Source organism: Leopardus geoffroyi, chromosome B3, assembly GCF_018350155.1.
Source record: "Leopardus geoffroyi isolate Oge1 chromosome B3, O.geoffroyi_Oge1_pat1.0, whole genome shotgun sequence".
In the NCBI taxonomy this organism is placed as follows: Eukaryota; Metazoa; Chordata; class Mammalia; order Carnivora; family Felidae; genus Leopardus; species Leopardus geoffroyi.
The window spans coordinates 13,014,797-13,038,930 of NC_059337.1; the positions used below are offsets into that span (position 1 = coordinate 13,014,797).

The 24,134-nt window shown below is 45.1% G+C and overlaps 1 protein-coding gene across 6 annotated transcripts in view; it reads left to right on the forward strand.

Moving 5' to 3' along the window:
* The window catches only part of MCTP2 (multiple C2 and transmembrane domain containing 2), a 241,814-nt gene that overhangs the window by 47,892 nt on the left and 169,788 nt on the right, over positions 1-24,134 (forward strand). For 5 of the 6 annotated variants that reach the window (XM_045448744.1, XM_045448743.1, XM_045448740.1 and 2 more), the window contains 3 exons: positions 4,476-5,011; positions 19,698-19,760; positions 21,222-21,330. In XM_045448744.1, the coding sequence (XP_045304700.1) occupies positions 4,544-5,011; positions 19,698-19,760; positions 21,222-21,330 (640 nt within the window). In that variant the 5' untranslated portion in view covers positions 4,476-4,543. The remainder of the gene's footprint in view (positions 1-4,475; positions 5,012-19,697; positions 19,761-21,221; positions 21,331-24,134) is intronic. The other variant, XM_045448742.1, reaches the window with a different exon arrangement.

Here is a 24,134-nt window from a genome sequence, read left to right on the forward strand (position 1 = left end):
TTGGACAATAACAACAGGCATAATGTTTGTATTATTGGAGTCCCAGAAGGAAAGGAGAAAGAATGTGGCTAAAAGTATTCCAAGAAATAATGGCTGCAAACTTTCCAAGTTTGACAAAAGACATAACCTTATAGATTCAAGAAGCTAAGCGACCCCAAACAAGATAAACTCAAAGAAACACACACCCACGCATATCATAACTGCTGTAAACTAAAGACAAAATTTTGAAAGCAGTCAGAAAAAGTGACACCTTGTCTGTAGGAGAACAGTGATTCAAATGACTCAGATTTCTCAGTGGAAATCATGGAAGCCAGAGGAAAGGTCATACCATTTTTAAAGTGCTGAAAGAAAAGTGTTGAATCTGGGATTCTAAGAAAATATCTTTGAAGATGAAATGAAGATATTCTTATATGAGGTAAAATCTAAAGAATTTGGAGTCGACAGACTTGCAATAAAATAACCGGTTAAGGAAATTTCTTATACTATTGGGAACTGATACCAGAAATTTGAAAATCAGGAATGGAGAAAATGGTAAATATGATAGACTGTTCTTCTCTTCTTGAATTATTCCAAATGCCGTTCATGATTGAAATCAAAGTAAAAGCTTGTCTGATAGGAATTTGCAATGTATTTAGATGTAATATAGAAGACAACTTTTCAAGGGGCGAAGAAGAGGATACCTATATCATTATATGGTAGGCAGAATAATCTCCTGCCCTACAGAATCCCACATCCTAATCCTCAGATGCTGTGAATATGTTACGTTAAGTGGGAAAAGGATTTTGCAGATGTGATTAAGACTGTAGACCTTGAGATAATGAGAATATGCTGTATTATCCTGGTGGGCCCAACTGAATCACATTGAGTCCTTAAAAGTTGAAGAGGACAACAGAAAGGTGGATCAGAGAGATGATTCTAAGGAGAGTGTGAAAGGTTAATTATGCATGTTGTAACTTCTAGAGCAACCACTAAAATTTTATTAAAAGAAATGTGGTCAAAGTCATAATTGATGTATTAAGTGGAACACTAAAAAATAGTGTTAACCTTGAAAAAAGCAAGGAAGAGAAACAAAAGAATAAAAAACAATGGAAACAAACAAAACACATAGGTTGGGAACCCTTGATACAAACATATCAATTATTACATTAAATGTAAATGGTCTAAACAAACCAATTAAAAGAGATTGTCAGATTGGATTTAAACAGTAAGAAGATATACCAATTGTAAACATGTATCCAACTAACAGCCCTTCAAAATACAGAAGCAAAACCTGACATAGTGAAAGGAGAAATAGACAAATTCATAATTATAATTGAGCAACCCAGCACACCTCTCTAGGTAAGACTAGTAGACCGAAACTGAGCAAGAGTATAGAAGAACTGAATCATTAACCCACTAGATCTAATAAACATTTATATAACATTCAACCAAATGCTAATTGACTAAAATATTCCTAAATGAAGATAGAAACAATCCTTTTTAGCATATTTGCAAGTTAAATTATGAGTTGTGAAATAAGGTATTTGTGTCTTACTAATGCGAAATAGAGGTTTATATTTAGAGCAACATTTTAAAAAGCAGCAAAAAGTGGTAAAATATTTTATGCTTTCAAAGCTAGAATGACTCAGTGTGCAATAATTGAAATTATAATAATTTAAAAACCAGTTAACATTGTCTTAAATATTTACTCTGTGCCAAGCAGTGTTCTAAACACCTTATATAGACTAATTCATTCAGTCTTCACAAGAGGCCAATGAGGTAGTTATGGTTAAGCTGTGTAAAATTGAAACAATAATGAGATCCAGAGATTTTGAATAAATTGAGTAAGATACCAAAATTGGAAATTATGACAACAGTATCAATCAAGATTAAAAAAATAGTTTTTCTTCGCTGAACACTTTCTCTGCCTTTGACACTGTGCCTTGCACTTTGTGTCATTCTGTTTGTACACCAGATAATATAATCCCCATTGGATAGGTGAGACAATTGAGGCTTAGTACAATGGCTTGCCCCTGATGGTACCTCTAAGTAGGATGTAACGAAGCAAAATTCCAACCCATGGAGTCTGTCTCTAGAACCCTAGCTTTTCATCTCTGCATTGCCTACTGAAGATACCCATTTCATCCTGGGAGAAGCTCTTGCCTGTACTGGTGGTCATCTGGCAAAGGCTGTAGACTCTCACAGTCCTGCTCTTCGAAAGGCAATAACTTCTCTATGGCTAAATATCCTGTCTTGGAGTGAGATAGGGCTGAGTACAAACGCTTGGAGTCCTTGATTTTAGAAAATGTGTTTTGTTGTGGCTCTTGGCCTCTTTTATCCTCAGCCAAACATGACAGTGGAATAGAGGCAGGTCAGAATGACCTGACCCACTGCTCTTTTTTGTTCTGGAAGGGTCTATTATGAGCTACTTGACACATAGAATAAGGTTTATTTCTCCAAATTTGATTTTTTTGGGATAAATCTCTAAGTCCTTCAGGTAAATATCTTTTTTAAAAACATTATTTTTCATCCTGATAAGTATACTCTTTAATTCCCAACTACTCAGTCACCTCCCCTTTGGTAACCATCAGTTTGTTCTCTGTAGTTAAGAGTCTACTTACAGCTTCTCTCTCTCTGTCTCTGTCTCTTTCTCTCATCATTTGTTTCTTTTTTTTATTTGAAAAGATTTTTTAATGTTTATTTTTGAGAGAGAGAGCGGCGGGGGAGGGAGACAGTGCACAAGCAGGGGAGGGTCAGAGAGAGAGGGAGACACAGAATCTGAAGCAGGCCTGAGCTGTCAGCACAGAGCCTGACGCGGGGCTTGAACCCACCAACCGTGAGATCATGACCTGAGCTGAAGTTGGACGCTTAACCGACTGAGCCACCCAGGCACCACTGATCATTTGTTTCTTAAATTGAACATGTGAGTGAGATCATATGGTACTTGTCTCCCCCCCCCCCCAGCTTCGGTTTATTTATTTTGAAAGAGAGAACATGCAGGGGAGGGGCAGAGAGAGAGAGAGAGAGAGAGAGAATCCCAAGCAGGCTCTGCACTGTCAGCACAGAGCCCGACGCAGGGCTCTATCTCACGAACTGTGAGATCATGATCTGAGCCAAAATCAGGAGTCAGATGTTTAACCGACTGAGCCACTCAGGTGCCCTGGTATTTGTCTTTTTCTGACTTGTTTTGCTTAGCATTGTACTCTCTGTCTCTATCCATGTTTTGCAAATGGCAAGCAAGACTTCCTTTTTTTTTTTTTATGGATGGATAATTTTCTATTGTGTATATGTATACACAAATATATCTACCACATCTTCTTCATCCCGTTATCTCTTGATGGACACTTGGGATGCTTCCATAGTTTGGCTGTTGTAAATAATACTGCATTAAACATAGGGACACATGTATCCCTTGGAATTAGTTTTTTTTTGTGTTCTTTGGATACATACCCAGTAGTGCAATTCCTGGATCATAGGATAGTTCTATTTTTAATTTTTTGAGAAACCTCCATGCTGTTTTCCAGAGTGGCTGCCTCAATTTGCATTTCCACCAACTGTTTCTCCACATTCTCGCCAACACTTGGTGTTTCTTATGATTTTGATTTTAGCCATTCTTACAGACTTAAGGTAATGTCTCCTTGTAGCTTTGATTTGCATTTTCCTGATGATGAGTGATGTTGAACATCTTTTCATGTGTCCTTTGGCCATCTGGACGTCTTCTTTGGAGAAATGTCTGTTCATGTCTTCTGCCCACTTTTAATTGGATTACTTATTTCTTGGGTGTTGAATTATATAAGTTCTTTATATATTTTGGATACTAACCCTTTATCAGATATGTCATTTGAAAATATCTTCTCCCATTCAGCATGTTGCCTGATTGTTGACTGTTGTTGTTTTCTTTGCTGTGCAGAAGCTTTTTATTTTGATGTAGTTCCAATAGTTTGTTTTTCCTCTTATTTCCCTTCTCTCAGGAGATATATCTAAAAAAAAAAAAAATGGTACAGCCAATGTCAGATTACTACCTGTGCTCTCTTCCAGGATTTTTATTGTTTCAGGTCTCTTGTTCAGATCTTTAATCCATTTTGAAGTTATTTTTGTGTTTGGTGAAAGAAAGTGGTCCCGTTTCATTTTCTTGTATCCAAATTTGATTTTGATTTGATCCCTATTGAGTCCAATCTGTAATAACTCAAATTACCCCCTTTCCTGCATAGAATTTACCGGTCTGTGTAATTACATATTTATTTGTGGAGCATTCCTATCACTCACACTCAGATTCTGTGTTTCCCTCTCTCTCTGTCCCTCCCCCCCCAAAAAAAAAATAAAAATAAAACATTAAAAAACATTAAAAAAAATACTTGCAGACATTACCGATCAAATGCTTCAGTCTTGATCCCTTAGTGGAAAATGTGAGACTTTCAAGTCACATTTTAAGCTTTGATGTGCTCGACTACCGCCGCAAAGGCTCATGTTCTGTCTTCTTATATTCTGTTTTCTAGGATCCACTGAAGTTGTTTTCCGTAGAGAGACACTCTCATGGAGTGATTTCCTGGGTCTTCATGCAGTTATGGATATGGATAAACCATCTGTCTGGGGCTCTTTGAAACAGCGGACCAGGCCTTTGTTAATCAACCTGAGCAAGAGAAAGGTGAAGAAGAATGCAAACAAACCCCTAGATCTAAGGGCAAGGCGTCCCCTGGACCGCCGCCTCAGCCTTTCTGTCCCTGACCTCCTGGAGGCCGAGGCCTTGGTCCCAGAGGGGCGGCCTTACTCTGGGCCCCAGTCGTCCTATACCTCAGTGCCCAGCAGCCTGTCAACTGCAGGGATCTTTCCCAAGAGCAGCAGTAGCTCCTTGAAACAGTCTGAAGAAGAATTGGATTGGAGCCAGGAAGAAGCAGGCCACCTCCACGTGGGGGAAACAGACTCCGAGGAGGCCTATGCCTCTCCTGCCGAGGACAGGAGACCTTCCAGCAATGACATCTTGGATCTGCTCCAGAAAACTCCCCTTGAAGAGGATGCACTGGAAGAGCCGGAGGTGAGAGCAGGGCTGGGCGCTTTCCTATTCCTTTTTCTTGTCTTTTCTTTCTTTCTTTTTTTTCTCTCTGTTTTAAGTGCACTCGATGCCCTTGGAAAATTTGGTTAGGAGTTATTTTTGTGGTTAGCTTGGAGGGAAAGAATGTCATTTACAAGAATGTAGATTCAGGTGATATTGATTGCACCCACTGTTCCCGTCTGTTTTAGGGTTGACCTCTGTGTATTTTAAAACTATTACAGACAACGTTTCTGGGACACTTTAAGGCATTAAAAGCCCTATTGGATGGGTTTGCCTTTTTCCATCTCCCTGCCAAAGAAATTAAGAGCATAACTTTCCCTTGAACTTTCTGCTTTAAGCGTACACGTGTCTCTCTCTCCACCACTGCTCAGTCCTCCATATGCAAGAATCCATGGGCGCGTGCGCATGTGTATGTGCTAGGGCACACGTGTGGATATTGGTTTGTGGACAGCTTCACTCGCATGCTCTAAAAAACACCAAAAGGAAGAAATCTGAAGGATGCAAATTCTTACAGATTCACTGATTTTACAAAGCTCTGGTATTTCAATAAGATAAAAGAACCAAATCTAATTATGAGACAAATCTTGTACTTCTAGAATGAATTTCATGTAAATTCAGCCACCAGATTACTAAATCATGATTTGGATGATATTAGTATTTTTTTTTTTTTAATTTCCACACTAATGGCACTGACGTATGTTGTGGTGTCGAGGGAAGTTAAGTTTTGTTTTTGTTTTTTTTTTTTATATTCCAGGTTAATGTTATAATTGCATGGGAAGCTGGTTATTTAACTGAGCATTTTGGTTTTACTTTCAGAACCAAAGCCTGTTAATTATGTCATATTTTTGGGTGTCATTACAGAATGGATCGTGGGTACTCGGAAGGTGTGACCAGATTCCTTTGGAAACATTACAATAAAACACCCTTAGCCATTCAATGACTATCTTTTTCACTGCCCCTTACGTTTAGGAAATTCATTTTGCAATGAGGTTATGGTTTTTACTGTTGTTTATAAATTGAAAGGTTCTATTTCTGTTCATCAAAATATAAATTAGGTGAATTATTAAACATAGCTCATAATTCACAGTTGAGTGGGAAGGGGGTAACACTGAGAATTAGATACTGAAGTTAATCTTTATCTTGGTACTTATAAGTTATCAGAAAAAAAAAATGGGTGGGTTTCTTGGCTTTGACCGGCTAACGCTCTCAGATTAGACTTTTTTTTTTTTTTTTAAGTTAGTGCTGTGAAACTGTTTTGTGGACTATAAATATTTGCATACCTACTCTGGGGCATCATGAGGGTTACGACTGGAAATAGAAATGGATGGGAGAGTGACCCTGCCCTCAAGTTCTGTTGTATTGAGAGACAGCTTTGTACAGCTCTAAAGGCAGCAGAAAAGGCAAGCAGATACTGAAACTGTGCAAAACATCCAAGCCTTGCCTCTTGGCAGCTTAGGAGGTAGAAGAAATCAGTGCGTGGGTCATAGATGTGTCATGCGAGGCATTGTGCAAGCCGGCGTAGGTTTGATGGGTGAAGAAATATGGTGAACACGGGCCTGTGGGTGGGGTAGGTGGGGGTAGTGAGCATTTTGCTGCACCTGAAACAAAGGCTTGAAGAACTTTCTGGTGCGATGTATGCTGGGAAGGGTGGGCTGTGCTAAGGGGCTGGTTAGTGATGGTGAACGGCTGGTTGGCAGATGGTTGGTTGCCAGTGGTTATTTTTTCTTCCCAGGGCTAACTCCAAAAAATCTTGCAATTCCTAGTCCTTTACCAATAGAATATTTTCATTAATTTTCTCCTTTAGCTCAGCCTTTTGAAAGAAAGCAAATGGGCACCGGGCTGGCTCAGTCGGTTAAGCATCTGTCTCTGGATTTGGGCTCGGGTCAGGGTCTCAGGGTTCGTGAGATTGAGCCCCGTGTTGGGCCCTGTGCTGACAGCGCGGAGCCTGCTTGGGATTCTCTCTCTCTCCCCCTCTCTCTCTGCTCCTCCCCGCGATTCTCTCTTGTCCATTGCTCTGCCTACCTGCCCTCCTTCTGTTGCCCCCCCCCCCCGATATTGGGTGGGCTTTTCCCACTCCCCGAGGATCTTGAGCTTATTACATAGTATAGAAGTTAGTCACTCCCTCGCTTATCTTCTCCACTAGGCTGTGTAATTTGGTCAGTGGGTATATCCAAGGGAGTTGCATCTAATTTGTCTTTGTTTTCTTAGGGCCTTGCTGTGTGCCTGACACATAGCATCTGCTCACTCCATATTTGTGTAATGAGGAAATCAGTGATAGCAATGTGTACATTCAGGTTAGGACGGTTTTTGTTAGTTGTCTTTGTTGTGAGTTCTCGTCAGTTTATGATTTAATTAAAGTCTGATTTTCTTGTTTTTTTTTTTTTTTTTTTTAAAGAAACACATCATACTGTAAGTGAAATTTCTTTTTGTATGATATTAACTGAAAAACAGAGATTTAGACAGGGGTAGACTTTATAGCCCAAGTCCGATACTGGCTTTAAATCTGTTCTTTTTTTAAAAAAGAATTTTTTTTAATGTTTATTTATTTTTGAGACGGAGAGAGACAGAGCATGAACGGGGGAGGGTCAGAGAGAGGGGGACACAGAATCTAAAACAGGCTCCAGGCTCTGAGCTGTCAGCACAGAGCCCGACGCGGGGCTTGAACTCACAGACCGCGAGATCATGACCTGAGCCGAAGTCGGCTGTTTAACCGGCTGAGCCACCCAGGCGCCCCATCTTCTCTTTTTTTTCAATGAAGGTGGAAAACCTGGGGAATCCTTGAGTTTTGGGGTTGGCTAATCTGTATCTAGGATGTGGGCCATCTGTTTCCTTCCTAATGAATAGTGGCCAGGTTTCTATCACTTTCATGAAATTGGGGGAAGCAAGGAGCAGGGAGGAAGCGGTTGGCAAGTGACAAACCCAGCACACCACAGGGACAATCAGATGTGCACCGAGTATCCTTGCTGTGACTTACTTTGTTTGTAGCTTTCTAGAGGGGTAAGGAAAGGAACTTCTGTGGTCGGAGGCACCCATTGGGGTTTGTCTTCCATGTTTTTTATGCAATGGCAACTTGGTACCAGGCTGAGCCCGCAGCCGTGGCATAAGACCCCAAATGATGGTGTCTGAACGTTTTCTAGTCTCTTCTTAGTCCTGCCAGTGTCAGCAGGGAAGCAAGGTGCAGGTTGACAGTTATGGGGACATGGAATGAGGAAGCAAAGCACAAGATTAAGAAGGAAGAGGAAGAAAGAACGGGAGAACAGAGAAGCCACATGGAGCCTTGGAAGAGTCTCAGTGAAGGTGCTTCAACCAGCCATAAAACCAAAATGGAAGAAAGTAGGTTTAGAATAAAGGATACGTTGGTCAGAGAGGATTCTCCAGACTTTTCTTTGGGCCCTCAATTCTGATCGCCGTGGGCATTGCCCATAAACCCGATCTCAACTTGTTCTGACAGAATCTTGTGTCCCTGAAGTGCTCTCACACACAGAGACCGTTTTTCTTGGCCACACCCGCCGGGTGGCCCAAGTGAAAAACCCATGAATGCCGTGAGGCTGTCTCACTTTCCTTGCTTTTCACTGACATTTTCCTTTATGCATCTCACCTCTGTCTCCTCCTCACTTCTTCGTCTCGTACTTCTCTTCCAGGAAACCCTCTCACCCGTCAAATTCTCCCTCCCTGTGAGGGTTTTCCCGATGTACAGTCAGTGTTAATTACCCTGCTTTTGTTTGCCTGGCATGCCACTTTTGCTGTTACCGAGCGCTAACCTCATTCTGCTTTCTGCAGACATCTGTAGAGGAAGAAAGGGTTTGGAACAGGTAAGGGAGGTAGCGAAGGGAAAGCAAATTGGTAGTGGGCAAAGGTGTCACTGGGTAAGACCCTGAGAAGGTCACCTGCCTCCCAGGCCTGTATTAACTGTCCAGCGGCCATCTGGCTCCGAGGACCAACTCATGATAACCCAGTGCTCACGAGACAGAGCTATAAATGACAACCTTGACTGTTTGTAATGAGGGTTAAATACCGTATAGACTCTAATATTTATTTTGATAGCAACAGCACACTGTTTCATGATTGTCGAGTTACTTGGGAAGTTGAATCGTAATAAACCTCAACTTCATTAATGTGTAGGGAGTGATAATTATCTCAGGGCCTGGAAAAACTTGGGGAATCTGTTAGGCGTATGGACTCTTGGAAGTCGGCCTACATGAGAAGTCACATAGAATCGGGAGATTGTTTTACGAACATGAATCCCTGCAAGGAGAACGGGTAGGTTCCACACTGAATGGTGTCTCGTAAGCCATTCATCTCACGATAGAGATTGAGGTGCAAAGGAGATCTTGACATGCTCACACTGTGTTCGCTTGAGCCAATGACCTCCATATCCACATGGCCAACCTGCCTAGGCCACGAAGCCACGATTCTTAAAGTCCTGTAGCATAGGCTGTCTCTTCCCCCTGTAGGGTTCAAGGACGAGTCCAAACTTGTACCCAGGCTTTCTTGCATGACCTTTCCCTTTTTATTGATTGACACATTAATTTATTAGCTGTCTATTTTCACTTTCAGTCAGGCCGGTAGGTTTTCATGGTTGCCTGGCAACCAGATTGCCTGCTTTCAGTGACTTTGTATGTCGGGCCTCTAATGGATGAAAGGTGGTCTTACAGTTTTATTCTCCTTGCTGCCATCACCAAAACTTGGGCATGGGAGGTGGTAAAGGGCACCTTATGTTCCTGTTATTTTGATAGCAACAGCACACTGTTTCATGATTGTCAAATCATAATAAACCTCAACTTCATTAATGTGTATGGAGTGATAATTATATCAGGGCCTGGAAAAACTTGGGGAATCTGTTAGGTGTATTGACCCCACCTTGTATTTAGTTGGTTATTTAGAAATTGGCCTCATGTTAGATTGGAAGCTCCTGAGGAACAGAGATGATGCCTTCTTTTTCTTCCTGCCCAGCTTTCTGCAAACCTTGTTTATGTGAAATATATTGACTCATGTTTCCCTGACACTGACTTCAAGAAATAATGTTTTTAATGTTTTTATATATTTGAGAGAGAGAGAGAGAGAGAGAGAGAGAGAGAGAGAATGAGTGGGGAAGGGGCAGAGAGAGAGGGAGACACAGAATCCGAAACAGGCTCCAGGCTCTGAGCCATCAGTACAGAGCCCGATGCGGGGGGCACAAACTCGTGAACCGTGGGATCATGACCTGAGCTGAAGTCGGACGCTTAACTGACTGAGCCACCCAGGCATCCCTCTGAAGCTGACTTTTAAGCCACAGGCCATGCTAGGTGCTGTGGAGCCTTAAGAAGTTCAGCTGGTCGAGGAAGGTGGTGATACATGGAGGCCCTGGATGGGGGGGTTGGAGGGGGATGTACAGTGAGCACTAATGGACTTCCCCAATGTCAGATTAAATATGGAGAAGCTACAGTTAAGGAGACCCAGAGGAAGAATAGCTTTTCTTTTCTTTTTTTTTTCCTTTGCATTTTCTTCTCACTTCCTTCCCCAGTACTTACTTATTTTTCGAGATGCTCTCTCTTGCCTTGTAAAATCGGGTACTGAGGAAATACAGAAAGTTGCCTCTGGTTCCCGTCCTCTGTGTTGATGATGTAGTTGAGAGTAGGCCCAGATATTGGAAAAAATGACCAAGGATCCGAGGTGGTTTCAGTCCCCGGTCAGTGCTAGATGACCATGTGAGGTCAGTAGAGAGGGTCACTCTGAGCAGGTGGTCAGGGAGGGCACGTTATGTGTCTAAGACTCAGGTAGGTAGGGAGGAAAGCCTAGTAGTTAAGTTTCATTCAAAATAAAGTTTTAAGCCTAAAAAAAAATATAGAGAATTCGTGGCCCAAAACTATGTGGCAGGCATGGGCTCACTGCTATGATTATGTTTGTATTTATTCGTGTTATTATAGTTATTTTTATCAGTACACTTTCCAGAATGCAATGAGGGCTGAGAAGGTTTAATGGCTTACCTAAGGTCATCCAGGTAGTGTTAGAGCTAGGATCCGAATCTGGGAACTGTCTGAATCCAAAGCCCGTACACAAAACTGTGTGCACAGCAAGGAGTTTGGAAATGTGATCCTTTAACCTGGGACACCTCCGAGTCGGTGATCTAAAAAAGTTGGTAATGAAAGGAAGATATTGGTTGTTATTTCGCTGTGTCCACTGTGCCCTTTTATATTTTTTATTTATTTTAATGATTTTACTTTTATTTTTGAGACAGAGAGTGAGCAGGGGAGGGGCAGAGAGAGAGGAAGACACAGAATCCAAAGCAGTCTCCAGGGCTGAAACATACAAACCGAACTGTGAGATCATGACCTGAGCCGAAGTGGGATGCTTAATGGACTGAGCCACCCAGGCAACCCCCACTGTGCCTTTTTAAATACAGGGGTAATTATAGTGCTTGAATGGGTTTATTATGATGGCCAGCAACTAATAACCCTGAATGGAAGGATTACTGCCCCCCCTCCCTCATTCATGTAATTCCCACCCCCCACCCCCCACCGGAATACATCCTTTCCTGACATTTCATTTGGCAGTTAGTATTTTAAATAACTAGCTTTGGTGCCAGCTTATATAGATGAGCTGAGTGGTTTAGAGAAGTACCTGATTGGGATGTTTCTAGAACCGCTACTCGGCAACCACAGAGCTTCAGTTTTAGTGACCACAAAGAAGCAAAATGACAAACTGGTGCAGAGGAACGGGCCTCCAGCTGGCGAACGAGTACATTAGTGTCTCCACAGTTCAATTTCGGGCCCTTTTACGATTCTTGGTTTATCCCCCAAATCATCACTCAGCCTCATGGCGTCGGCGAGCCAGGCGTGTCCGCCACGTTGCAGGGTCTTTCACAGCTTGGGTGCCCCGTTTCTTCTTCCCTCCCTCCTTTCTCACGCGTTGAGCACCTCGCATGTGCTGATGCTGCTCGGGGCGCCAGGAACCCAGCGGTCAAGAAAGCAGACAAAAATCCACCTCCTCCTGGAAAGCCGATCCTGATCTCAACAGTGGCAGGCTACAGATAGGTTCAGAGAGGGGTCGGTGGAAGGGAGAAAAACAAAGCAGAGAGGATGCTTGCGCCGTCCTGGGGTGGTAGTTCTGCCCAGAGTGGCCAGACAAGACCTCTTCTGAGATGGCGACCCGGCCGCCTAGAGGAGGCGAGGAAGGAAGGAAGGAAGGTGTGTGCGCGTCTGGAGGAAAAACCTCTGCAGGGGAGAGAACAGTAAGTGCACCGGCTCCAGGCAGGGAGGAGAACGCCTGGTGTGTTTCAGGAATAGCCAGGCGGCCGTGTGGCAGGACAGGAGGAGGGGTGGCAGCAGATGTCAGAGTTATTTCTGAGGCTGGATCATGCAGACTTTCCCATCCTGTCGGGCGGTCCTGCTACACCACGAGGACTATCCGGGCTACCCACGAGGGGCATCCATCCAGAGGAGCGCTGGGGGCTCAATACTGTGCTGCTCGCAAGGCAGGGATCTGTAATATACAGGTGGCGTTGCGATACCTGCTCTATAGGCGGCGAATAGCTGAAGGAGAAGCTTTGCCCGGGGAGAGAGCCATGCAGGAAGCCTGCCTAGGCTGGATGAGCCCTGTGTGCCAAGGGAGGTCCCACGGGCCCGAGGTGTCATTAGACATCTCTCCAACTGTCATGATACAAGTGTCAGGGGAGCGGAGGGAGGGAATGAAGGGAGGGACTCAGGTTGCTGACCCCCGTCATTGAGTTTTCTTCCTCCAGTCTTCCTAAACATACCCCCTGTCTTAATACGAATCATGATAGCAATATAACAGTCCTAATAGGAAAGCAACCCCGATCCGGTACCAATTTCCGAGAGGTTATGTATCAGGACCCTTGCTGGGTACGGAACATGAGCGTTATCTCCTCGGACCATCCGTCTGGCTCGCTCTGCATACAGGCAGCCTCGTGCGCTGTCCGGCCCCAAAAACACGGTAATGCTCAGTAGACTTCCTTTGAATGAATGCATTTTTCTCCCAACAGTCAACACGGTGAGTGTCTTTTTTGCCCGTTGTGGACAGGTTCCCACGTCTTGAATTTTAGGTCGCGTTTTCAAGGACGAGAAGCTAGGAAGTAGAACAAGTCGGGTGGGAACCGGGTCTTTCTGACTCCCGGGCCTCGTCTGCCCCTGCAGGGAGCTGCCGGTCAGCATGCCGGGCGAGGTGTTCTGACTTTGGATTTGGGGCAAGTCGGGGCACGGTGAAAAGAATAGAGGACCCAGGTCAGTCAAGGGAACTCCTAACTCTCTGGTCTCCCTTAGTGAGCAACCATTTATCTCTTCACTTGGACTTCTTCATTTGTAAATTGATGATACTCCTGACACCCTGTGGGCCCCTTATAATAAGTTAATAGGAGTCCGTGTGTATTTGTATATTATAAAGTGCTAAGCAAACGTAAAGGGGACCATTATTCTTTTAAACTATCTCCAAGTGGGGCGCCTGGGTGGCTCAGTCGGTTGAGCATCCAACTTCGGCTCAGGTCATGATCTCAGGGTTCGTGAGTTTGAGCCCCATGTCCGGTTCTGTGCTGATAGCTCAGAGCCTGGAGCCTGCTTTGGATTCTCTGTCTCCGTTTCTCTCTGCCCCTCCCCAACTTGTTCTCTCTCTCTCTGTCCTCTGTCTCTCTCTCTCAAAAATTAACATTAAAATTAAAAAAAAAAAAAAGAAATAAACTATCTACTGGTAACAGCATGGAAACAGCGTGTGAAAGGTCAGTGGACAACTGTGACTGAACAGGAAAAGAAAGGTTGAGTATACCAGGGGCCAACTTTTTCCATGAAGGGCCGGATAATCAGTATGTCTAGCCTTGTGGCCCCTCTGGCCTCTATTGCAACTTCTTAGCCTTGGGATTGTATCCTGAGAGCAGCCATAGACAGTATGCAAATGAATAGGTGGGGCTGTGTTTCAAAGTTTAAACTTTATCTATAAAAGTAGGTTGTGGATTGTAATTTGCTGGTCACTGATTAATACTGACATGTGACTGAGTAGGGTTATAGGTACACACATACACGCACACACACACACACACACGACTCATATTTTGCATATTATTATTCCAGGGTGATCACTTACAGAGAAAACACTCTTGGGACTGGGGTGGAGGGAACTAAATATGTGTACCTTGATTGTATGATCAATAGCTTCCTGCAAAGCTGTGTCAAAACGCGATATGCATAGACTCAGCCATTTGGTAGACCCAAATTTTCTGAACAGACATTTAGTTTTTTTTTTTTTTTTTTAATTTTTTTCATGTTTGTTCATTTTTGAGAGAGAGACAGAGACAGAGCATGAGAAGAAGAGGGGCAGAGAGAGAGGGAGGCACAGAGTCTGAAGCAGGCTCCAGGCTCCGAGCTGTCGGCACAGAGCCGGGCGCGGGGCTTGAACTCATGAACGGTGAGATGGTGACCTGAGCCGAAGTCGGACGCTTAACCGACTGAGCTCCCCGCAGGTGCTCCAGACAGCGTAATCTTGTTCTCTAGTTGCCCTGTGGGTCGTTTTGATTCCGTCACTGGATCTGGGCTGTGCTTCAGGGTCTGGCTCGCCATCCCATTCCCTTTGCTCGTTTCACTCCTTCCTTTGTCTTGTTGGGTGTTTGTGTTTGTGACCACTGTCAGCCAGAGTGTTTGGATTCTCGATAACCTAGATGTGAGAGGAGTGGTTAAGTCAATATGTCTTACGGGGACTGCTTGCCATACTGACATGTCCCGAGTATTTTCCAGAGACTGTAGAAACACTCTCCTGAGCCAGCTTTTTTCCTCATTTAGCTTTCCTGGCTGTGGGTTGATGTCTCCTACTGAAGTTTAAACCCCCCGCGGTTGTTTACATGGTTTATAATTTGGCTTCCTGTGTGTACTTCATGGTGAGAGCCTTTGGATGAGCCACATGGGAGATGGCATTTGTACAAGGTCACATTTAGCATACACAAAAGGAAACTGTTTATTCATATCAGTGTCTTGCTCTTAGGATCCTTGGTGACTTTTCTGTTTTATATGATTGGCCCATCCATGCTCGTATCTCCCCGTATCCTGCTACATTTTAATAAATTTGCCTTCCTGCAGCTAGACGACTCTTCCCTAAAGAGAAGGCAAAGTTTATTACCTTGCCACCCATTTCCATTCAGGTAGAATGGAAATACCAATTTAAACTCTCAGTCATAGAAAACCAAAGCAAACCAAACACACAAAACCACTTACCCAAAAGGCAGCAGAGAGAGTTATGGGAGAGACGGTTAAACTGGATCCTAATTTTCATGCCACGTTGTTATTGCCGTAATTTTGGAATGTTTCTAAGTAATTAGACCTTTTTTTCCTATTAGCCTTTTTTTAGCATTATGATATTCAATTTAAAAATTTTTTAATGTTTATTTTTGAAAGAGAGAGAGTGTGTGTGTGAGAAGGGGAGGGGCAGAGAGAGAGGGAGACACAGAATCTGAAGCAGGCTCCAGGCTCCGAGCTATCCGCACGGAGCCCTGATGCGGGGCTTGAACCCACGGACTGCAAAATCATGACCTGAGCTGATGCTGGACACTTAACCAACTGAGCCACCCAGGCACCCCTAGCATTACGATATTCAAAATTATTCATCTTTCCCTGTGTCCTTGGAAATAACGTGTTTGGCATTTGTGAAACCAACACCAAATGCATAAATGTAGGATCGAATACTATTCGGCCACCAAAATGGTTTGAATGATTGCAGAGGACGACTTGGATGGGCTTCAAAGGCATTGGGCCGAGTGAACGACGTCAGTGTCAGATGTTTGCATATTGGCTGAGTCCATGTGTGTGGTATTCTGGAAAAGATGAAATTACGTGAGGAAGACAGACAGGTGGCTGCCGCGGGCTGGGGATGATTTAAACCCCAGTGGGATAGCACGGATGAGTGTTAATGGGGTGACAGATCTGTTCTGTCTTGATTGTTGCGGTGGTCCCTCAAATCTATGTGTGTGTTAAAAACCGTACCATTGGAGGCACCCGGGTGGCTCAGTTGGTGAAGCAAGTGACTCTTGATTTCCGCTCAGGTCGGGATCTCAGGGTTCGTGGGATTGAGCCCCATGTTGGGCTCTGAGCTGACAACATGGAGCCTGCTTGGGATTCTCTCTCTCTCTCTTTCTCTCTCTCTCTCTCCCTCTCCTTCTCTCTCTGCTCCTCCCCTGCTTGGCCTCTCTCTCTCTCTCTCTCAAAATAAACATATAAACAATGTAGCCCTGTACACATATACAGAAAGGCAATTTTACCATTAAGTTTTCAAAAGTAAAATAAAGAAAAACAGAGGGCTTGATTATGCTTGTTGAGAACATCAGAAATATATTCTAATGATAGTGGGGTATCAGGGACTCCTTTGAGGAAACTCTTAATTGTGCTGTTTTTATGTATTTATTTTGGAGAGAGAGGCAGACAGAGCATGAGCAGGGGAGGGGCAGAGAGAGAGAGAGAGAGAGAGAGAAACAGAATAATCTGGAGCAGCTCCAGGCTGAGCTGCGAGCGCAGAACCCGATGCGGGGCTCGAACCCGCGAGCTGTAAGATCATGACCTGAGCCGAAGTCGCGTGCTTAACCGACTGAGCCACCCAGGCGCCCCTTAATTGTGCTGTTTTTAAAAAAAAGGCCCACTGACGTGGTTACTGGGTTGACAAAGAAGTGAAATAATGTACCTTCTATTCAGTGGGTAATATCTTAGGCTCTATGCAGAATGTAGGGGAATATTCAAGGTTATGTGTCCCCCAGCAGCTGTAACGTGTCCTCTGGTGCCGATGTAGCATTTCGGTTCTTCTTTACGGTGATCGGTTTCCTTCCTTCGTGTGTATATACGGTGTGTGACAGTTACGGTGGCCGTGGGAACCGTAAGTTTAAGTTGTGTGACTTTTCTGTGAGTAAAACCAGCCATAATGTTGAATTAATGTCATTCTTCACATTTAATTTCCATGTTGTTGTAAGTGGAAGGCGTATCATATATTTGGATAAAAGCTGTCAGTTTTGATAGTGTGGAAGCCACGGAGGGGTTGTGGACTAATGGATACAACGAGGCCAAGTTGGGAGAGCGCGTTTGGGGTGTACTCTGAGGGTTGACGTTTTCGAGCGCCTGGCCGTCCACCTTCGTATTTGACAGTAGAAGATTCTGGACCACCACGATCTTTGGCGAATGACCACGTACTTTAAATGGAAACCCTGATCCCAGCGCTGGGGGCTTTGTGGAATTGCCTTTGCACAGGATTGGTTAAGTGGAACATCGATTCGTTTCCTAAAACCGGAGACACTGGTGGGTCTTCAGGCCACAGAGCATCAGACGGCACGTGGTGCCTTGTGGGATCTGAACGTGGCAGTGTGGCTGGGCTCTCTTGGTTTCGTAAATCGGGTGGAAGAGGGGGTTTTTATGGGGCGCCTGGGTGGCTCAGTCGGTTGGGCGTCCAACTTGGGCTCAGGTCACGATCTCGCGGTTCGTGGGTTCGAGCCCCGTGTCGGGCTCTGTGCTCACGGCTCAGAGCCTGGAGCCTGCTTCCGATTCTGTGTCTCCCTCTCTCTCTGCTCCTCCCCCGCTCACTCTCTCTCTCTCTCTCTCTCCATCTCTCTCTCAAAAATAAAATGAACATTAAAAAAATTTTTTTAGAGGAGGGGTTGTTAAGCTTCCGGGAGATATCGTGTGTGTTGTAAAAGGGCAAATCTTTTGAGACTGGGGGAGTTGAGTAAGGTTCTGATTGTCCTCATAAAGCGGTCATCGGATAGTCCTGTGCAACCATCCTGGGTGTCTTTCCCATAGAACAAAATAGGAGTTTGAAGAGCCGGGGTGGGGGGGGAGGTGACTCGTAGAGGCTGTCCCCTCTTTTCTGGTCTGCTAACAGCTCTCCTGCACTGAGGGTTTGGGCTCTCTTCCTGGCTGGGCAGCAGTGGTATGTCCAGGGCCAAGGTCACTCTGGTGACCACAGGGCTGGGAGCCTTCAGGAAAGGTCAAAGTGCCTGAAGTCACCCTTGGTCCTGGTGAATTAATCTGAAGTAAATGAATTCTATTTGCAGTCTTCGGGATGCTAGACCTGGGACTGGTGGAGAAGGAGGCCGGTGTGAGAATCATGGGTGCAGAAGTCCCAGGGCCTCTGTCCTTCCTGGGAAAGGACTTGTCAGGCTTCAGGCCACCTTGTGATTAGGGCCGATGGCTGTATGGTTGCAGCATTTTGTGATGGCCCTGCATGCAGAGGGGCCCTGCATGCAGAGAACCCCTGCTTGTTCATGGCCCCTCACCCTCCTGCCATGCCTCTTAGGGGCTGAAGAGCTGCCTTTGTGCTGGGGAACCCAGGGCCTCTTTCTGCCTGAAGCTCTCTCTGAGAGAGACAGAGACGAAGAATGTGTGTGTGTGTGTGTGTGTGTGTGTGTGTGTGTGTGTGTGTGTTTCCGTGTCACTGCCCTGGAAGGCAGCCTACCATCCAGGCGGGATGTCTGCCCTGTGTCAGGACCTCTCTGATGGATGCGATGGACGGGAAAGACCAAAGACCATGGTGCCCCTGGTCCCTGCATCTCCCCTCAGTGGTTCAAGGTCATTGAAGCAGCCTCCACAGGTCTGCTGCCTGCCTCAGTTTGCCTATGACTTCAGAGTTACCCACCCTTGTTTGGAGGGAGAGACCCCGTGTTTCTCACACAGGAAATCAGCTCTGGATAATGTGCCCGACAGACAGAAACATATCCCAAAATGCTAGAAGATCATTAGCTCATTTCCCTTCCACTCTGCCTTTGCATACAGGCAGCCATCCTTACATCAGCCCCAGAAACCTTCAAGGAGTCCCCAGATTCTTCCGGAACCTGTGTTGTACGTATAAAACCTGCGTAATGGACAGGTCTACTGTATCCTACACTGACTACTGACTGTTGACTGTTACCCATTTCGTTGCTCTGTGGGATCATTTCCTGGGTGTTTTTTTTTTTTTTTGAGAGGGAGAGAGAGAAAGAGAATGGGAGGGGTAGAGAGAGAGAGAGAGAGGGAGAGAGAACCCCAAGCAGGTTCTGCACAGTGTAGATCCTGACTCGGGGCTCAATCCCACCGACGAAGAGATCAAGACCAGAGCCAAAACTAGGAGTCAGAAGTGTAACCCACCGAACCACCCAGGCGCCCCTCTTGGGCATCTTAAATTAGAAAGCATAGGCACCTCTCATTCTGAGGTCATTTGCTCAGAATTTGCATTTCTTACCCCTGGGTTGGTGACGGTACAGTCTCACGAAGGTACGGCTTGAGGAAGGTCTTCTGGATCACATTTTGAAACGTCTCCTCCTGCGTGACAAGCCCGGGTCTCCGGCACATGATCCGTCCATTTCTCTCCGGTGGGCAGGGGGGCCAGGCAGGCCCGGGGAGGGCGCTGGTGGGGTGACTCTCCTGCTCGCATTTTGTTCACTGGAAGAAAGCTGCTTGCACGCCAAGCCCTGGACGGACCAAGGACGATGGAGCAGCCCGGTGGTGGAGGACAATCAGCCTTATCCACACTGATGCTCCGATCGTGACCAAGACGGCCGAGGCTGCAGGCAGGTGGATTCCACCGAATCAAACTTTTGTTGCCAGGACTTGCCACACACGTGCAAAAGCAGCCCGCGTACCCGAAACTGAGCGCGCAGGTGGCGCCTTCAAGGGGATATCCCTGTAGGTTAATGTCATTTTGCTTTCCTGAAGCAGGTTGTTTCTTCCTCTTTTCTTTACAGAAGCTATGCGGCAGTGGTGATCTGAATGCTTCTCTGACATCCCAGCAGTTTGAAGAACGATCTGTGAGTGACAATGCCTTAAAAGCAAACGCTAAAGCAAATACCATAGATATTTCTTACCGAACGTCTGTATTTCTTTGCCTCTTTTATTTTTCAAGAACGCTGAACCATTGCAAAGACCGGCCTGGCGAATTATAGCTGGAAGAGATTAATTCCGAGTCTATTGATTTGTCAGGCGGGGACGGATTTTTCTAAAAATACAGAGCAGCTCTCCAGTTGAGTGGGAGAGTAAAGGAGACAAAGCCATTCTGAAGTGCTTTGAAACCTAGACGGGGGAGTTTTCAAAAGAAGGCCGTCAAGGGAGACCTAGCCACAGAATCGATTAATTGAATGTCAAAAAAGTGAACGATAAATTACTTTATCTGTTTCTTGTCTCTGGAAAGACAACAATTTGGACTAGTGCAAAACTCTGGTTCGAAACTTTAGTTGGATTCATTTGATGAATATTCGAAAAGAGACTTGCATTCAACATGGTGGCCTGTGGGAGTCGATGCCTTCCTGGGGAGGGGAGTGAGCTAAGGTGAGGGGAGGAAGACTGAAGGTCAAGTGTAGGAGACTCCACGGGGGTGGGGGGGAGCAGGGAATGGAGGAAAAATATGCCGAGGGGAGAGCATGCAAAGGCATCATATGTGGACACAGGAGGGGCAGGTGCCTTATGCACCTGTGGGCCGCGGAGGCCGGCAGCTGAGCGGTCCTGAACGTGAACTGCAACGTTTTTACTTCACGTGGAGGAGGTGCAGAGGAGTGGAAGGGCTTGGGGGGAAGGGGGAGAAAATGAGGAAGCCACTTTACCTCAGAAGTGTTCACATGTCTGTCGGGCCAGCCCCACAGCTGCATTTCTGCCTGCCACTTCCTCCCTCGTGTTCCTCCGCGAGTTCTAGAAGAAAGAATCCTGCAGGGGCACCGGGCTGGCCCAGTGGGTTGAGAGTCCGACCCCTGACTTCAGCCAAGGTCATGATCTCGCGGTTCGTGAGTTCGAGCCCCGCATCGGGCTCCGAGAGGGCAGTGCTGGAGCCTGCTTGGGACTCTCTCTCTCTCTGCCCCTTTCTCTGCCCCTCCCCTGCTTGCTCTCTCTCAAAATAAACAAAGAAACTGAAAAAAAAATTAAAAAAGAAAGAAAGAATCCTACAGGAAATCGCGGAGTTGAAGGGTATTTCAGATACCGATATACTTCCGAGGGCATAATAACCCTTGTGTGATTTGGAGGGTGGGGGGAGTTAAATATTGCAAGGATCCCATCGTGAATTTGGATACAATCCCACTGGAGATAATTATAGAGGATATGTTAGTAAGACCTAGTGACCCGGTCATCAAGGCGGGTGGGGTGGCAGGTGAGGCTTGAAGGTGGCGACCCCCTGCCCCCCCCCTTTTTTTTTTTTTTTGCTCTCAAGTTAAGAGGTGTTCCTGAAATTCTCTTCCTCGGTCCCCAGACACCAGACTTACCTTCCTTCTCCATCTGTGCAGATGTTTGGGGAAGCCGGCGATGGCGTGAGTAACCTGCCCAGTCCTTTTGCCTACCTCCTCACCATACACCTGAAGGAAGGCCGCAACCTGGTCATCCGAGATCGCTGCGGTAAGCCTGGCTCTTCTGGGTGCCTTGTAGCCCACGCACCTGTTTCTCCACTCTCGTTTCTGTGTTGTTAGTGCACCTTTCTCGTCTCGCGCAACAGAGCGGAGCTCAGACCTATACCCCGAAGGGATCGAGCATTTGCAGCAAAGTTATTTGAAGACCCTGCATCTTCCTTTCCTTTAGTGTGGTTAAATGAACAACGAGAATGGCAACAGTAAGGACAGTAATCATCACCATAATGATATGAGTAATAATTCCATGAAATAAGGCCACGAGAATAGCGTTATCCTGGCGGCTGGCAGCTGCTCAAGAAAACGCTCCCTCGATTCCACTTTCATTACACATAAGAAAAGACGTGAACGTACGTAAGAAGTACATAATTTCTTGTGTATACGTGAACGTGAGCATGTGTGTGAATATGTGTATATGTGAACAGACGTGAGAATGATACGTAAGCAAAAGATGTCCGTGCGAGGTCCCCAAATGTACACAGAGCCGAAGATGCCCTTTGAACGCCATGCCCTTCCTGCACTGAAATCCCACGGGGCTTCCCTCCCTCAGGAGAACATTTGTCATCTGCGTATCATTTGATTCGTTCACTTTTCCCCCTGTTTCTGTGCCTTTAAAACACACACATGTACACACGTGTGTTTTTTAAAAGTTTATTTATTTTGAGAGAGAGAGCACGCACAAGTAGGGAAGGAGCAGAGAGAGAGAGAGAGAGAGAGAGAGAGAATCCCAAGCAAGTGCGACACTGTCCGTGCACAGCCCAATGCAGGGCTCGAACTCACGAACTGTGAGATCACAACCCGAGCCAAAATCAAGAATTGGACGCTCAACCAACTGAGCCACCCAGGCACCCCCACACGTGTATGTTTTTAATTAACATGATACTGTAATATCCCTATTAGCCCGCAATAAGCTTTCTTTTTGCTTCACGATACGTATTCAAGATCGACGATGGTTTTCCATGCAAGTATATCTCCATTCGTTTAAATGCTACGCAACATTCCATAGTATGATGTGTGATTTATTCAGTTTCTCTACTGACAGTTGCTGCTTTTTATTTTTCAACTTTCTCGGCAGCGTAAATGATACTGTAATGAGCACCCTGTGTTTGTTTTTGGCACAAATAAGAATACATCTTCCAAAAAGTAGCATGTGCTTAAGTGTAGACGGTGGGGCCAGACTGCCCGGGCTCAAAGCCTTCCCTTCTCCAGTTGTTGTTTGATTCAAGAAATGTCCCTTGGCCCCTCTGTGAGTTCGTTCCCTCATCTATACAATGAGGGTAATAATAGTAAACTTTATTGTAGGCTGTTAAAAGCATGGAAGGTAATAACTTACATAAAGTGCTTACACCTACATCTGGCTTCTAACACTTCATGGAAGTTAACTGTTGGGGCTCCTGGGTGGCTCAGTTGGTTAAGCGACTAACTCTTGATTTGGGTTCAGGTCAGGATCTCACTGTTCGTGGGATCGAGCCCCATGTTGGGCTTTGTACTGACAGTGCAGAGCCTGCTTGGGGTTCTCTCTCCTGGTCCCTTGCCTTGCTAGCTTGCTCATTTTCCCTCTCTCTCTCTCTCTCTCTGTCTCGAAATAAATAAACAAACATTTAAAAAAAAAAAAAAAGATAACTGTTGTTAGCAACCGGGACAGAACCTAGAAATAGAAGTCAGGATCCAGGGGATACGTGTTGTTAAAAATTTAAGAAACCCTGGCAAATTGTCCTCCAGAAGGCAGAAAGCATGCCCTCTCTTACAGTATGTTACTGTTGTTGAATATCTACTTTTATCACTGTTCGTTTTGGGCAATCTCATAGATTGGGTGTGGATTCTCCTTATTTTAATTTGTACTTTGTCGGGGCGCCTGGGTGGCTCAGTCGGTTGAGCGTCCGACTTCGGCTCAGGTCATGATATCGCAGCTCGCGAGTTCAAGCCCCGCGTCGGGCTCTGGGCTGACAGCTCGGAGCCTGGAGCCTGTTTCGGATTCTGTGTCTCCCTCTCTCTCTGCCCCTAACCCACTCGCATTCTGTCTCTCTCTCTCAAATATAAATAAGTACTAAAAAAAGTTAATTTGTACTTTGTGGATTGTCATGGTAATGAACGTGGGTTTTGTCCAGTTTTCAATTGAGTTTCTTCTCTCTGTTTGTAATTCTTTGTAAGTTTCAGCATTAATGGTTGTTTATTACAGGTTGCAAGTATTTTTCTCTCAGTCTGTTATGTCTTATTTCTGTGGCCGCTTTTATCCTTTAGAGGTTTTGCATTTCCTTACAGGCAAATATATTTGTGTTTTCTTTATAGTTTATTTATTTTTTTACTTATTTAATTTATTTATTTAAAATGTTTATTTATTTTAGAGAGTGAGAGAGCACGAGTGAGTGGGGGTGGGGCTGACAGAGAGAGAGAGAGAGAGAGAGAGAGAGAGAGAGAGAATCTCAAATAGGTGCCACACTGTCGGCACTGAGCCCCACACAGGGCTTGAACTCATGGAAGAACCATGAGATCCTGACCTGAGCCGAAATCAAGACTCAGATGCTTTATCGACTAAGCCACCCAGGCTCCCCTGTAGTTTTTTGTGTTTGTTTTTTTTTAAATTTTATTCTGTTTAGTAAGAAGGGATTTTTTTTTTTTTTTTTTAATTCTAAGGAATTGAGTGTCTTTCTTCCTGTTGCTTCGTTTCTACTCTGTTCTGGAATATGAAAAGGACAAAGTACCTCCTAGACCCTTCTTTCAGTGCTCTAAGTCCGTTAGCTTGTCTTTCTCATTCTTCCCATGGTTTTTTTCCTTTCAGGGAGAATTCCTCAACTT